Source organism: Trichosurus vulpecula, chromosome 7 (genome assembly GCF_011100635.1).
Source record: "Trichosurus vulpecula isolate mTriVul1 chromosome 7, mTriVul1.pri, whole genome shotgun sequence".
Lineage (NCBI taxonomy): Eukaryota > Metazoa > Chordata > Mammalia > Diprotodontia > Phalangeridae > Trichosurus > Trichosurus vulpecula.
The window spans coordinates 2,240,956-2,256,408 of record NC_050579.1 but is presented as its reverse complement, the minus strand read 5'-3'; the positions used below and the strand labels follow the sequence as shown (position 1 = coordinate 2,256,408).

Here is a 15,453-nt window from a genome sequence, read left to right as displayed (position 1 = left end):
TGCCTCTGGTACTTCCTGGCTGGCTAACTGGCAAATCACAGCCTCAGGCTTCCCATTCATGAAATGAGAATAACAATATTAGCGCCGTATAAATAAGAGAACGTGTAAAATGTTCTATAAACCTAAAAGTGCCATCCATGTGCTAGCGATGATGATGGTGATGGTGACGATAGTGACAATGATGGTGATGATGATGGTGAGGATGGTGATGGTGATGATGGTGATGATGATGATGGTGATGATGGTGAGGATGATGATGGTGATGGTGATGATGGTGACGATGATGGTGATGGTGATGATGGTGATGATGATGATGGTGATAGTGATGATGGTGATGATGATGGTGAGGATGATGATGGTGATGATGGTGATGATGGTGATGGTGGTGATGGTGATGATGGTGATGATGATGGTGATGATGGTGACGATGATGGTGATGGTGATGATGGTGATGATGATGGTGATGGTGATGATGATGGTGATGGTGATGGTGATGATGATGGTGATAGTGATGATGGTGATGATGGTGATGATGATGGTGAGGATGATGATGGTGATGGGTGGGGGGGTAAATATGAGTGCTGACTTCAAGGCTACAGTATTTTAAAACTATGAGAAGGTCTTCCTTTTGGGTCATTCCTCTACCAGATTTAAAATGTAACTGCTCCAAAGTCGGACTAGCTCATTTCAATAACTCACAGGAAGCTTCTCAAATCTGCCTTCCTCCTTACAGAAATGAATTTTTCCTCACCCTAAGTCCCCATAAACAAACATATTCTCCCTCCCACATAAGCAGGTAAAGTCACTTTTCTGGGCTGCAGTTGTTCTTCATACATTACCAAACCTGACCCAATCATGTATCCACCACATACCTTTGTTCCCCTCTGGCCTGGGCATCCTTGGAAACCTTGAGTACCATTCACACCAGGGGGCCCACGTTCACCCTTTGGAAAGAGAAGAAATATGGGCTGGTTAGACTAGCTTCCTCATTTATTTATGACTGCTCATGGGGTTGGATAGGAGTCTTTTGCATTCTATGCTTTGTTAGCCCAAATGCTTGCACAGGAGCTGAAGACTCTCTTTCCTTTTTAGTAGAGACTTAAGCATGAACCACAAGCTCTCAGCTCTGGGTGAAGACATGAACCCTAAAGAAGTATTTAGTGACAATGCAAGGCTAAAGCTGCTCCCTGGGAATGTATGGCTCAGGGTGCACAGGTAATACCAAATGAGATAGGCATTCAAATGCTTCACAACTAATCTTAAAACAGGACATAAGGGTCAGCTGTTATTGTAATGATGATGATGATGGTGGTGTTACCATGCCATGACTCGTCTGATGGTAATCTTCACAGTCAGTACAATAGGTTTCAACTCAACAGATGATTATTAAGTACCTACTATACGAATGCACCAATTGGCTGCTTTTAAACCATTTAAACACTATGCGCCAAGCACTCTGCTAAGATGCACATGTGCTATGAGCCAGGCACTGTGCCAGTTTTTGGGAACACAATGATGAAAAGTCACAGTCTCTGCCCTCCAGGAACTGGCAGCCTACTCTCAGTTAGAAAGTCAATTTCACTGGGCCAAGAACGTCACAAAGGTCCTGTGCCCATTTACTGGTCAAGAGCATCTTTATCTTGGAAGTGTCACACAAAGTAAAGATGAACGAAGGATATCAGAATGCTGCGCTTTGTTTTATTTTATATAAGCTGCTCTGGTCTGGTCTGAACAACAAAGCCAAGATTAGAGGGGTAAACTACAAGGGATTGCAAAGAAGCCCACACTTTCAGGGAGGAGAGATGGTCTAGGCTTGATGTGTATATATATATATACACACACACACACACACACACACATACTTCGTAGTCCTAGACCACAATGGGTTGGGGAGGGGGCAAGATGGAAAGAAGGGTTGTAAGACAAAAACCACGTGACTTACTGGTCCGCCTTCGTCCCCAGGGTAGCCTCGATAGCCGTCCTCTCCAGGCATACCCTAAAAAACAAAGCAATTTGTTCACTCGTAGAATATTTTCCCATCAAAGCTTTCACTACCGATTCCAATTCTCCTGAATTCCAGGGAATATCGTTAATTCTGCAGGCATGAATTCCAGTTTCCTTCCTAGACACGCATCTGTTTTTCTAGGCATCGATGGATCAGACTTGTTCTTTCTGCTATTGATGCTATGGCTACTTCTTCCACCCGATCCCCCATGCCAAATACTCTGCTGCTCAGGAGCTAGTCTCAGGGAGGGGACAAATAAAGGCAGGTCCAAACTAAGATGTTGATCGATGGGAACATGTTTGTGTTTAGATAAAGGAGGCTGGTAAGCAAGGCACGCATTCTATTGCTGTTAGGGAAAAGAGTCAACATATTAAAGAAAAGGCAGCTTGGAGAGATTTGTGGTCCCATCCAATCTCCACCCATGACCTTTAGTCAACTAAACCTTGGCTATATTTCAGTGTCCTCTGTTGTGAAATAAGAACACAGTTTCCTCACCCCTCCTTAACCCCATGGTAAGCGATAAGAAAAATTCCTGCACAAATATGCTGAGGCAATTTTCCTAGAATTTGATTTCAGTTTTATGAAATGAACCAAAGCCCAGATGCTACCTTTGGCCCAACACTGCCCAGAGGTCCTCGGTCTCCTCTTTGTCCGGAACATTTGCAGGGAACACCACAGCATGCCCTCTCAGCAATGCTATCCTGTGGAAATGAAAGATAACAGTGAAAGGCAGCCCAAGCCAAGAGAGAGAATGTGAATAATCCGCCAAGCCGCACTGTGGGCTCACCCTACTCTCCTTCTAAAGGGAAAAGGACTTTCAGGTTGGGTTTGAGAAAAACTAACTGTGTATGCCTGGGCCAGATGGAGAGGCACCTGTAGTATAGTGGCCACTCAAGCCAATGTGAATCACTTAATTTCACTTTGTCCAGGGCCAGCTGGGATTCTTAGGAGTAACTCTTACTATTCCTACATCACATGATCAGCTTCAACACTATATAATCACATAAACTCATAGGTCATTTCTCAAGCAGACACTCAGTTATAGGACTAGAAGGAAGGAAGGAGGGAAGGAAGGAAGGAAGGAAGGAAGGAAGGAAGGAAGGAAGGAAGGAAGGGAGGGAGGGAGAGAGGGAGGGAGGAAGAAAGAGAGGGAGGGAGGGAGGGAGGGAGGGAGAAAGGAAGGAAGGGAGGAAGGGAGGGAGGAAGGGAGGGAGGAAGGGAGGGAGGGAGGAAGAAAGGAAGGGAGGAAGGGAAGGAGGGAGGGAGGAAGGAAGGAGGGAGGGAGGGAGGAAGGAAGGGAGGGAGGGAGGGAGGAAGGAAGGAAGGGAGGAAGGGAGGGAGGGAGGAAGGAAGGAAGGGAGGAGGAAGGAAGGAAGGGAGGGAAGAAGGAAGGAAGGGAGGGAGGGAGGGAGGAAGAAAGGGAGGAAGGAAGGGAGGAAGGAAGGAAGGAAGTGAGGGAGGGAGAGAGGGAGGGAGGAAGGAAGGGAGGGAGGGAGGGAGGAAGAAAGGGAGGGAGGGAGGGAGGAAGGAAGAAAGAGAGGGAGGGAGGGAGGGAGAAAGGAAGGAAGGGAGGAAGGGAGGGAGGGAGGAAGGGAAGGAGGGAGGGAGGAAGGGAAGGAGGGAGGGAGGGAGGAAGGAAGGGAGGAAGGGAGGGAGGAAGGAAGGAAGGAAGGGAGGAAGGGAGGGAGGGAGGAAGGAAGGAAGGGAGGGAGGAAGGAAGGAAGGGAGGGAAGAAGGAAGGAAGGGAGGAAGGGAGGGAGGGAGGGAGGAAGAAAGGGAGGAAGGAAGGGAGGAAGGAAGAAAGGGAGGGAGGGAGGAAGAAAGGGAGGGAGGGAGGGAGGAAGGAAGAAAGAGAGGGAGGGAGGGAGAAAGGAAGGAAGGGAGGAAGGGAGGGAGGGAGGAAGGGAAGGAGGGAGGGAGGAAGGGAAGGAGGGAGGGAGGGAGGAAGGAAGGGAGGAAGGGAGGGAGGAAGGAAGGGAGGAAGGGAGGGAGGAAGGAAGGAAGGAAGGGAGGTAGGGAGGGAGGGAGGGAGGAAGAAAGGGAGGAAGGAAGGAAGGGAGGGAGGAAGGAAGGAAGGGAGGAAGGGAGGGAGGGAGGAAGAAAGGGAGGAAGGAAGGGAGGAAGGGAGGAAGGAAGAAAGGGAGGGAGAGAGGGAGGAAGGGAGGGAGGAAGGAAGGAAGGGAGGGAGGAAGGAAGGAAGGGAGGAAGGGAGGGAGGGAGGGAGGAAGGAAGAAAGGGAGGGAGAGAGGGAGAAAGGAAGGAAGGAAGGGAGGGAGGGAGGAAGGAAGGGAGGGAGGGAGGGAGGAGAAAAGAGGGATTGACCATTTGAAAAACTAAAACTTAAAATGCTTTAGCCAGTATACTTAAAGTAATAGAGACATGTTGGTCTGACGACATCCCGTATAGAATCGACTCGAAAATATGACCTCTTCCTAATATTCAGAAATGTCAAACACTGTGGGACCATGGAGAGTGCCAGATTTGGGACTGGAGAACATCTATTCAAACCCCACCTTTCCCACTTATTAGCTGTATTCCTTGGGCCAGTCACATGTCCTTTCTGGCCTCAGTTTCCCATTCTATAAAATGGGGGGGGGGGGTCAGACTAAATAGCCTCTGAGGTCCCTTCCAGTTCTGAGGCTGTGATCCTTTGATCTCGTGCCCTGGTTTCAAATCCAGACTCTATCACTTACTAACTGTGTGACCTTAGGCAAGTCTGTTCTCCCTATTCTGGGTCTCAATTTCCTTACTTGTAAAATAAAAAAAATGAACTCAGGATCCCTAAAGTGTCTTCCGACTCTACATGCTATTAACTCAGTGTCCTTGAATTCTGCTTTGATCTGTGTCATTGATTTTAAGGATGCGTCTGATGCTTCAGCTGCTTGCCTCTGGCACCAAACACTCCATGGGATTTGTGTTGCCAGTGAGAGGTTCCACACTGGGAGTTCCTGCTTAAATGACGCTTTTAAATTTTTGTTTGCTGCATACTCTACTGCTCAGGTGTCTATAATCATGCTCAACATCTCATAATTATCATTCTGACATGAGTTAATAGAATGATAGAACTCTCCCTTGGCCAGTCACTGAAGTGATGTTATTAAGGTTTTCTTCTTTTCCTGATATTTATACCAATGAATAGCCAATGGTGATTCCAGGCATGGAATTCCTGCTCTCCTCCGTTTTTCCATGTCGCAAGATTTGGAACCCCTCTAAATGCCTTTGCCAGCTGCCTCATGGTGGTGATGAGGGGAGCCTGCCTCCTCAGAGTCTCTGCCAGCAGGGCACAGCTTTGGCCAGTCTGTGCCCATGGAAAGGCTGTCTGTCCACTGTACAAGCACCAGCCTGCTAAGTGTTGAGATTCTCATCACCAAGTTGGTCACCCTAGGATGATCACTCCCTTCCCCATTGGCCCTCTCCCCAGCAGCTCTCACAAGGATCTGCTGTGTCATCAGGAGCTGCAGCCAGCATCAGTGGAGAGAGGTCTCACACCCCTGATATCCCATATCACTGAAGTGATTGTTATTTGGAAATATGGTTGTTCTGTGGCCAAAGAAACCAGGTGAAGATTGGAAACCCAGAAGGGGTCCTCAGAGACCCCCTCAACAATCAGTGGAGGGGGATACACACAGAGACCACTGGTGATATAATCCCCACCCTCAAAAAAGTAATAATGAACCATTTCTCAGCCTCCAGACACCTCCAAGGGGACACTTCATTCACCTGTCAGTTCTAGACCCGAGTACTGACACCACGCTTCCTTTTGTGTACCTGGGCTCTTAACACTTAACAATTCAATTGAATAAGTACTGATTAATTTCCTGTTCTGTGCCAGGCACTGTACAAGGTGCTTTGAGTGCAAAGGCAAAAAGGAAATAGGTCCTGCCCTCAGGAAGCTTCTATTCTAAAATATCCCAAATCTGTCATTTACGATGTATGTGGCCACTTATTCTGTCAGACTCTTCTAGCTGGGAGTGCCCGCCTCCCAGAGTTGTCTGTAAAAGGCTTAGCAAGTCCCCGAAATGCAATATAAATTATTTATAATGGTGATGACCGACGTAGTGATCTTAACTATTATATTAATTGATATAATGACAACTATTAGTCGTTTGTCCTTACTGCAAGTTCACTGACCTCACTCCCTAGGAGTCTTTCTACCATGTCTGCCTGGAACAAGGACGTTTTTGTAACCAAATGGGCAGGTTTACCCAACCTTTAGCCGCTATTCTGGGCTAGAAGTCATGGCCATCAGTCTCCTGGAAGGAGGCTTAGATGTCCTATCACCTCAGCCTGCAGAGGGTTTGGCCAAGCTTCCAACAATTTCTTGTTCCCCTTCAGAAAGTAAGAATCAGTCTGATTTCCCTTTCTCTTTCAAAATTTGTATTCACTACAGGACCTTCCAATGCGGATCACAAACCAAGAGCTGAAAGGGCCCTCAGAAGCCATCTAGGCTTTCATTTTACAGGTGAGAGACCTCGGGCCCAGAAGAGGGCAAGGGACTTGCCCGAAGTAAGTGGTAGAGCTGAGATTTGAACCCAGAACCTCAGATTCCAAGCCCAGCATTCTTTCCTTTATCTCACCTATTTTCTCTTTCTTGTTTAAGAGATACCTCTGGGTGAGATGACTAAGTGAATCTGGGTTACCAGGTATGCCCTTGGCTCCTCAATGACGCTCCATTTTCAAAATGTAGCCTTCCCCTGGACTCTCATCTCTACCATCTTACCATAAAGAAAACACTTTCACCATTTTCTAGAATATTTCTACCAGCGGTTCTAGCTACTGTTTCTGGATAACTGGCCAAGTCAAGAATCTTGTTTTCCCAGCATCCTAGTGTTGCTCAAATGAGATAATGTATGTAAATTGCTTTGCAAACCTTAAATTGCTATTTTTCACCCATGAATAATAAACTGAAGAGGGAGTCAGCAGAGGGCTAGGAGTTCAACACACACAGCTCTGGAGACCCCGCTCCCCATTTTCTGGCTCTCATTCCATCTAAGGGCACCATTTTGGGATCCACCAGTAGCTCCGGTAGCACAAGCAGAGAACCCACCACTGAGCCAACCGTGCTAATGCTTCCATCTCTATGAGCTCAGATCACTGAGACTCACAAACCAAACGCTGTGTCCCCCAAATTCATCCACTGAGTAAAGATGCTTAAAACTTACAAGCTGTTCTGCCAGCTCATAGTCCAGGTCCATCAAGTTCACTGTCAAAGGCCGATTGTAGGTGAAGCCTCGACCAAATTCCAGTTGCATCACATTGTCATAGTTGGCAACCCGTTCAAGGCCAACAAAGATCAGGGCCTTCACACCTGCGGGGAGAAAATGGTAAAGAGGCCCATGAGAGCTAACATTTAAGAAGAGGCTTTGGCATCTCTATCCAAGCCACAAGTGATAGAATGCATTTATAGGATCATAGTTCTAAAGCCTAAAGGTACTTCAGTTCTAGACCAATCTCCCTCCCATTTTGCAGATGAGAAAACTGAGGCCCAGGAGGTTAAATGACTGGCACAAGGTCATATGGGCAATCAGTAGCAGAGGTAAGATCGGAACCCATGTCTTCTGACTCAAAGCCGGGGCCCTTCCTATTGCTCCACACTTCCCCCCTGTACCACATCATAAGTAGGACAAGTACTCCTAAGAGGTATCATCAGAGTATCACTGCAATGTTTAGTGAAAGACTGGCTGTGACTCAGGCAAAAGGAGCCATCTTGGGACTTCTCCATGTGAAGACATGAACCTGGATGCTGGACCCTTCCCTCCTAACACTCTAACTGAAATCACAGAACCTCAGAGATGGAAGAGACCCCCATGGAAAGGTCCAACACCCCTAATTTTACAGATGAGGAAAATAAGACTGAGCTCTGGAAACCTTCCATGGATCCCCAAGAAGTGGCCAAGTAGCATCTGCTCAAAGACCCCAGGAGGGGCAGCCATTGTACTCTTCCTGAGCTCTCCTTGTTGAGGTCCAGCCGAAGGTTATTTGCCTCGTCCTGGTTTTGCCCTCTGAGGCCAAGCAGAGCATGTCTGAGCCACTTCCCCTTTAAGCACTCTCCATTCCAGTGAAATGGGACCACTAGCTGCTCCCCACACATGACATCCCATCTCCTTTGTACCAGTGGTCTCTCATGCCAGGCAGTCCTTCAGATACATGAAGATGCTGAGCGCATCTCCAAGTCTAGGCTTTCTTGCACCCTGTTTTAGCAGACCATTGTACCTACCTTCCTCTTGCAATTCAGCGGATGCTTGTTGTAATTCGGCCAGGCTGCCATCTACACCATCAGTAAAATGAATAACCACCTTGGAAAAAGGAAAACGTAGAAAAGTCAAGCCTCACACGAAATCACCAGAACTTTCAACAGAACGGGATCTTCAGCCAATTTACAAACATGCCCATCGTATGCAGAGCACTGGGCTGGACCACTCTAATAATAAAACTGATCACCCAGTAAAAACAAACAAAAACACCACCTCATCTATTGTAGTCCTGAGCTATAAGAGATATGACATGGCTCGTGTGTCCTAACTCCAGGGTTCATTTGTGAAATCAAAAGCAAGCTTTAAAAGAAGAGGGAGAGGGAGGACACAAGCGGATTGGATTAGATTGGAACTGCTGGATCGGAGTGTGTCCATAGTTTAACTGCACAAACTATAGTCTCTTGCCCTCACCCTGACCCACAGCGATGAATGAGTCGGATGGGCCGAACTCAGGGTTAGGTCACTACCAGAGTACTGGGAGCCTTCTCTTTGAGAGATCCAGTGTCTCCCTATGCAAAGCAGGATTCAAATCCTGACCCTCTGCATCCGGAACCCAAGCTCTTTCAACAGTAACCGGGCTGCCTGGTACAGCGCTAAGTGGGGTCAGAGAACCTGCTTGCAAATCCCATCTCTCTGACTTACTACTTGTGTGCCTTCGGGCAAGTCATTCTCCTTTCCTGGCCTGTTTCCTCATACGTAAAATGAAGGGTTTGGACCAGATGGCCCAGACCCCTTACAGCTCTGCGTCTGAAAGTATAGGAAACAGTCCTTCTGAAGGATGATTGTCTAACTAACAAAGAGTTCTAAGGCATGTATGAGCAGCTAGGGGGCTCCACAGTGCATAGAACGCCACACCTGTTGTCAGGAAGACTCATCTTCCTGAGTTCAAATCTGGCCTCAGATATTTAGTAGCTATGTGACCCTAGGCAAGTCACTTAACTCCGTTTGCCTCAGTTTCCTCAACTGTAAAATGAGCTAGAAAAGGAAATGACAAACTACTGCAATATCTCTGCCAAGAAAAACCCAAATGGGGTCATGACGAGTCAGACACAACTGAAAAACAACGGAGTAATAACAAAGGTGGGTGTATTCTTACAAAGTCAAATCTCATGACACAGGTTTTCAGAGAGACCCCCTTTCAAGAACTTCCTGCTCACTCCCCAAAACATCAGAGGATTTCAAGGTAGAAGAGGGTCTTACGGACCTTCTCATCTTCTAGTCCAACCCCCCCCCCCACTTTACAGATGAGGAAACTGAGACCCAGAGGTGGGAATGACTTGGCCATGGACACACAGGTAGTGACAAAGCCAGGACTTGAACTCGGTTCCTCTGACTCCAAATCCAGGCCCCTCCTCGCTCCATCACATCTCCACCCCCAACATGCAGAGACATCTCTGGCAGGTCAGAAAGCCAGCCCCAACCTCACCTTCACACTGCCCGCTGGAGAGCTCCTGAATTTGTTCTGATACACCTTCAGTGTGTCAGCCGTCAGAAGGTAAGGGTGCTGGTTGCGCATGGTCTGGAACTTCTCAAACAGGTCAGGCTGGTATTCAGAGAAGTCAAAGCCTTCCACCGGCCCAGATGGGGTGTAGGCCACAGCTGCCACCCGCACAGTGGGCTCCTGGCTGCCAGTGCAGCTGATCCGCTGGAGCTGGGTGATGCGGTTCAGGACGGCGTCCACCTTGGATTCCAAGCCCCTCTGGGACACAAACACATTCTGATCTCGGGAGCCATCGAAGCCAAGAATCACATCCAGGTGGCATGCTGAGAACAAGGAACATGATGAGTTGGGCAAACCCATGGCAAGATTCATCTACAGCAAGAAGCCTAGGGACTCTGGGAAGCAACCATTTTTAGCAGGGAATGTCCAAAGATAAGGAGGTTCTATGGTTTCATTAGCAGGAGGAAAACTCCCAATCAGGGACCTTCCACCACTGCGAACCTTCACCATACACATGCAAGTTCAGTGACCTATCCAGGGTCACAGAGCCAGCATGAGTCAGACAGTGGAGTCTGAACCCATGTCTTCTAGTCTCTGAGCCCAGCCTTCTGTCTCCCATGCTGCACTGCTTCCAACCATAAATGAAATAAGATAGGGGAAAATAAAGGGAGCTTTCCTATAACCAGTGTCTTTAGTGTGTGGGGAGAGGGAGAGGAGAAGGAGGGGAGTTATAATGGGGGAAAAATTACTACATGGCCAACACTGGCCACCAGAGTACCAAGTCTAACATTTTACAAGTCCACTGAGAATAAGTCCTGTCAGTATTTCATTATAGTCTAAGTGGCATCATTTGGGTCTGAGTTCTAGACCTATAGTGAGGTTACACAGAACCAGAAGAGACAAATTAGCCTAATGTTGAATAGAAGATTTGATGAGGCTACACATTCTTGCACACACACATAATTATCAGTACCTCTGGAGACGTCTGTCATGCCAGGACATAGAGTCTCATGCATAGCATCATGCAGAGTTTCCAGCACTTGCTCGCTCAATTCGGACAGCTCCTGGACATTGCTCACTCTGAAAGCTATGGCACTGTTGGAAGCAATCTTTGACACTTCCCCTATATCAATGCTCTTCACTCCAACAGCAAACACCTTGACGCCTTGCTGGGACAGTGCCCGGGTGGCTTCCTCAGTATCCTCCACCGAGCTACCTCCAGTGATCACAAAGGCAATCTGGGGAATTCGCTGGTCAATCCTACTGCCAGCCTCAGGCACAAAGTGATTCTTCCTGAGGTGGTCAAGGCCCACAAAGGTATTGGCTTCCCTCCCACCTTTGTAGACAACTTTGTTAATAGCATCGATGATCTCTTCTTTGGTGGAGAAGTCCTTGAGGAAGAATTCATCAGTGGGGTCTGAGTTGTATTGGACCAAGCCCACCTGAATGGAATCTCCACCTTCATAAATGGTATCCACTATCCCTGAGGCAAAACGGAGAACTTCTTGGAAGTCGTCTCTTCTGAAGTTGATGGAGCCATCCAACAGGAAGACAATGTCAGCTTTCTTTGCCACTGAAGTAATCAAAACCAGAAAATGAGTCTATTTCTGTGCCCACAATAAAAAGATACAAAATGGTAGGAAAACTCATTGAAAGACAAAAGTGGGGTACAGAATACGCATGCTCAGCACAAATATTAAAAGGGAACTATACCCTCTCCCCCAAAAAACCAACCCCAGTATTAAGTAGTAATTCCTGTATTAAATAGTAAAGAGGCTGTGCTTTGTTTCTGCTTGGGGTTTTTGGTTTATTATGTTTGGGGATTAGACCTATGATTTCATTGGGATAGGGAACTCCCAGAAGAAGATACCGCTTCCTCGCAATGCAGATTAGCCCCTACTCTGCAACTTACAGGGGTCTTCAGATTAAGTTACTTGCCTAGGGTTTAAGACCTTGACTCTAATAGCAATCCTACTTTAGAGGCAGGATTAGAACTCGGGCCTTGTTGAGTTCCAGGACAACTCAGCCATGGGGGATGCTGTGGGGACACAAGAAGGGAGAAGGAGCTATATGTCTTGTCTTCAGGAGAATGGAAATGCCTCTCATTTTTGTTGTGATATGGCACATGGCCAGCGGAGTATCTGGCTTATAAATAAATACTGATTTATTAACTAGCTGGTTGATTGATTTTCTATTTCCCAGAGACTGTTTAAGGGCGTCAAGTGGTAGCCTCAAGACTGGCACTGATGATGGGAGGTCAAGACTGATCTGAAAGTGAAAAAGTAAGGTTTGTGCCCTGAAAGCTAGTGTGTCAGGGCAAGGAGGACAGTCAATACTGTACCACGGGATTCAGCAGTGTGACCAGCTCCAGTGGAGCTGGACTTGGAGCCATGAGATCATGGGTTTAGATCTGGATAGGGCCATACAGGCCACTTTGGTTACATGACTTACCCAAGGTCACACAGACATGGTCCTCTGACTAGAAATTCAATACTCCTTCTACTATCACATATCATAACCCTAAATGTATGTCAGAGTGTCTCTAACCCTCAGTGTCCACATCTGTAAAATAGAGTTAATTGAGGCATCTACTCCCTAAGGTTGCTGGGAGGCTCAAATGAGAGAACACATGTGAAGGACGTTGCAGTCTTTAAAGTGCTACACAAATGTTAGCTGTTATCATCTGGAATTGCAGATGCAGCAGTGACCCAGGACACTTGAAGAGAGCATCCGTATCAGAGTATCAGTGCTGATATGGACAAATGAGGAGGTGAGTCAGAGTGTGTAGGAAAGGGTGGGGCCCCGTAGGGCATTCAGCCCTTGAAGGAGAAAGACTGCATGTGCCAGGACAGGGCGGAGCGGTCCTACTGCCTTGCCAACACATCCTCAGCATGGACAGCAGCAGACAGAACAACAACGAGGAGCTGATAATGATGTTGTGTCTCAAATAACACGTCTTCATTGAACATTATCTGAGCTCCTCCTCGTTCTGCTTTTGGAGAGAAAATTGCCCTGAAGAAGGCAGTCTAGGAGTGATCTAGGGAATACACATGACAGCGAATGACAACATTGCTACAAAAGCACCAGTACTAGTGGGCATCTAACGACGATGCCACCATCTGCATCCATGAATCAGAATGTATTTACCTGGAGTCGAAGGAGGAAATGGACCTGGAGGTGTCGGAGTCACTCCTGAAGGTCCAAATGAATTTATTACTTGGTTTTCAACATTGCGAAGATCCCTAAAGTCTCTGACAGTGAAGATAAGCCTGTCATTATTGGTAATTGTCTGCAGCTCAGCTCTGTCAACATTTCGGGCCCCCACCCCTACACTGACAATGCCCGCTGAGCCTATCACTCTGGAAGACCTGGACACATCATCCTGGGACTTCCCTCCAAGGAACAAGACGAGGTGTTGCGGCACCCCGTCTTCTATTCTGCTTCCTGCTGACTTCACGAAAAAGTTCTTGGCCACAAAATCCAAAGCCTTGCCAGTGTTCAGTGGGGAGCCCCCACGGAACCTCAGGCGTCGGATGGCATCGAGAACGGCAGCTTGAGATTTGTAGGTCTTCAGGTAGAACTCCGGGAAGACATCATTGCTGAACTGCAGCACACCAATCCTGACTCTGTTGGGGCCGATGTTCAGCTTCCGAACAATGCTGCCGATGAAATCTCGAATGTGGGCAAGTCCCTCCGGCCTGACGCCGTCGGAGGAGTCGATGAGGAAGATGATGTCGGCAGCATCATTTTCTACAACTGTAGAAAAAAAAAGGAAAGAAAAGAAAAATGAGTGTTCCTCTCTTGTATGGCCACCCAGGTTCACCAATGGTCTTTGGATGTCGGATTCTTTTCCCCAGAATTCTAAGCACAGAGATAGGGACTGGATCAGGGATTTCATCGGTATTGGGACCTGCCAGGAGAGGAAATGCCTTCTTCTAAAACAAGTTGTAGTCTTAGGGAGCTGCCTGGCGCACATGGTCAGAATGTGTCAGAGGGGGGAGTTGAAGAATGAATCTTCTGGCCTCAAGGCCAGCTCCATCCCCACTAAGCCACACTGTCTCCTTGGTACTCTTGGAGGCCTTTAACTATCTGCCACCTTCTAAAAGAGAAATCCTGCCTTCGGGAGACACCAGGGGATTCAACTTCTCCCATGGACTATTCTTCTTAAGTTTTGAACTTAAGGCATATTCACCCCTCCCCCCCAAAAAATGTCTCTCACAAGCTCAATTTATCCCCACAGGAGACCCTGGGAGGTAGATGTTGATCTATTTTACAGATGAGGCTAAAAAATTAACCAAAACATTACAGTAGAGATTCGTTTTACCAATCACAGTGATGGAAGAGGCCCTCAGAGGACCTCTATATCTAAACAACTTAATTTACAAATGAGGAAACTGAGTACAAGGGAGGTAAAGGAACTTGTCCAACACCCAGGTAAGAGTGTAAAGATTTGAACGCAAGTCGGTTGACTCCACTGTGCTGGACTACTTCTCTCATTTTCCCTATCATTCATCCTAGTACCGCCTAGCTCCTTGTTTTGATCTGAAATAGCATTTACTCTAAGAATAGCCTCACCTGAGGGCGGGTACTGAGTGCGCGTCAGGAGGCTCTGTATCTGCTCTGAGGTCAGCGTGGTAATCGGGGTCAGCAGCTTCTGTTCCAGGCTTGGCAACTCCCTAAAGGTGCTCACTGAAAACACATACTCGGGACTCAGAGAAATCTTGACCAGCTCCTCGGGATCGGCATTCCGGGCCACTGTGAAGGGGGCCACCCCCGCCTGTTTAATCTGCACGGCGGAATCCTCCACCTCATCATTGGACCTCCCAGAAGAGACCAGCACCAGAAACTGAGGCACTCCCTCTTCGATGCGGCTCCCCAGGGGCCTCCGGAAGATGTTTTTGGACACGTAGTCCAGGGCGCTACCCACGTTGATCTGCCGGCCGCCTTTGGGACGCAGCCTCCGCACTGCATTCTGGACTTCATCCTTGCTGGTGTAGGCGTTGAGCAGAAACTCAACCCTGGGGTCTTCGCTGAACTGAATCACGGCCACTCGGGTGGTGTCAAAGCCAACGTCCAAGTCTTCCACGAGCCTCTCGATCAAGCCACGAATATAAGAGAACTCCTGCACCGTGTTTTGGGAGCCATCGATGAGAAAGACCACATCCCTCTTGCTGCTGACCCCTGGAAATGCAAGCGTCAGAATGTCATATCATAGAACTAGAAGCAAAAGGGACCTCAAAGGTCTTCCAGGCCGAGGCCCTCATTTTACAGGTGAGGAAGCAGGGGCCAAGAAGGTCTAAGCCCTTGTTCAAGGTCACACAGAAGGCAAGTCAGTTAGGATCAGACCTCTGGCTCCAAGTCCAACATATTGTTCTTCTCCATAAAACAAAAAGGCATCTGTGTCCGAGCCACTGGCCTTATTTGAAGCTACGACTAATCTTACTCTCTCCCAGGATCACCAAAGAAATAAGGTGATCGACAGTGTGCGATGAATGATTTTGATAGATTTAGCCCTTCTCAGCAATGCAAGCATCTAAAACATTTCCAGAGGACTCATACACATCTGGAGTCAGAATGCACAGCAAAGCAGGTGACTTTCTTTTTTTGTTTTGTTTTGTTTTTCTTTCTCATGGTTTCTCCCATTCATTGTAATACTTCTCTACAATATGACTAATGTGAAAATATGTTTAATAGGAATGTATATGTAGAGTCTGTATCAGATTGCCGGCAGTCTTGGGGAGGGGGGAAGAAAA

The 15,453-nt window shown here is 47.5% G+C and overlaps 1 protein-coding gene across 3 annotated transcripts in view; it reads right to left on the bottom strand.

Moving 5' to 3' along the window:
- COL6A3 (collagen type VI alpha 3 chain) overlaps nt 1-15,453 on the bottom strand; it is a 100,493-nt gene that overhangs the window by 42,219 nt on the left and 42,821 nt on the right. For all 3 annotated transcript variants that reach the window (XM_036767455.1, XM_036767456.1, XM_036767457.1), the window contains 9 exons: nt 14,276-14,881; nt 12,848-13,456; nt 10,674-11,273; nt 9,686-10,023; nt 8,223-8,301; nt 7,168-7,313; nt 2,614-2,706; nt 1,943-1,996; nt 873-944 (listed from right to left, as the gene is read on the bottom strand). In XM_036767455.1, coding sequence (XP_036623350.1) covers nt 873-944; nt 1,943-1,996; nt 2,614-2,706; nt 7,168-7,313; nt 8,223-8,301; nt 9,686-10,023; nt 10,674-11,273; nt 12,848-13,456; nt 14,276-14,881 — 2,597 coding nt within the window. The remainder of the gene's footprint in view (nt 1-872; nt 945-1,942; nt 1,997-2,613; nt 2,707-7,167; nt 7,314-8,222; nt 8,302-9,685; nt 10,024-10,673; nt 11,274-12,847; nt 13,457-14,275; nt 14,882-15,453) is intronic.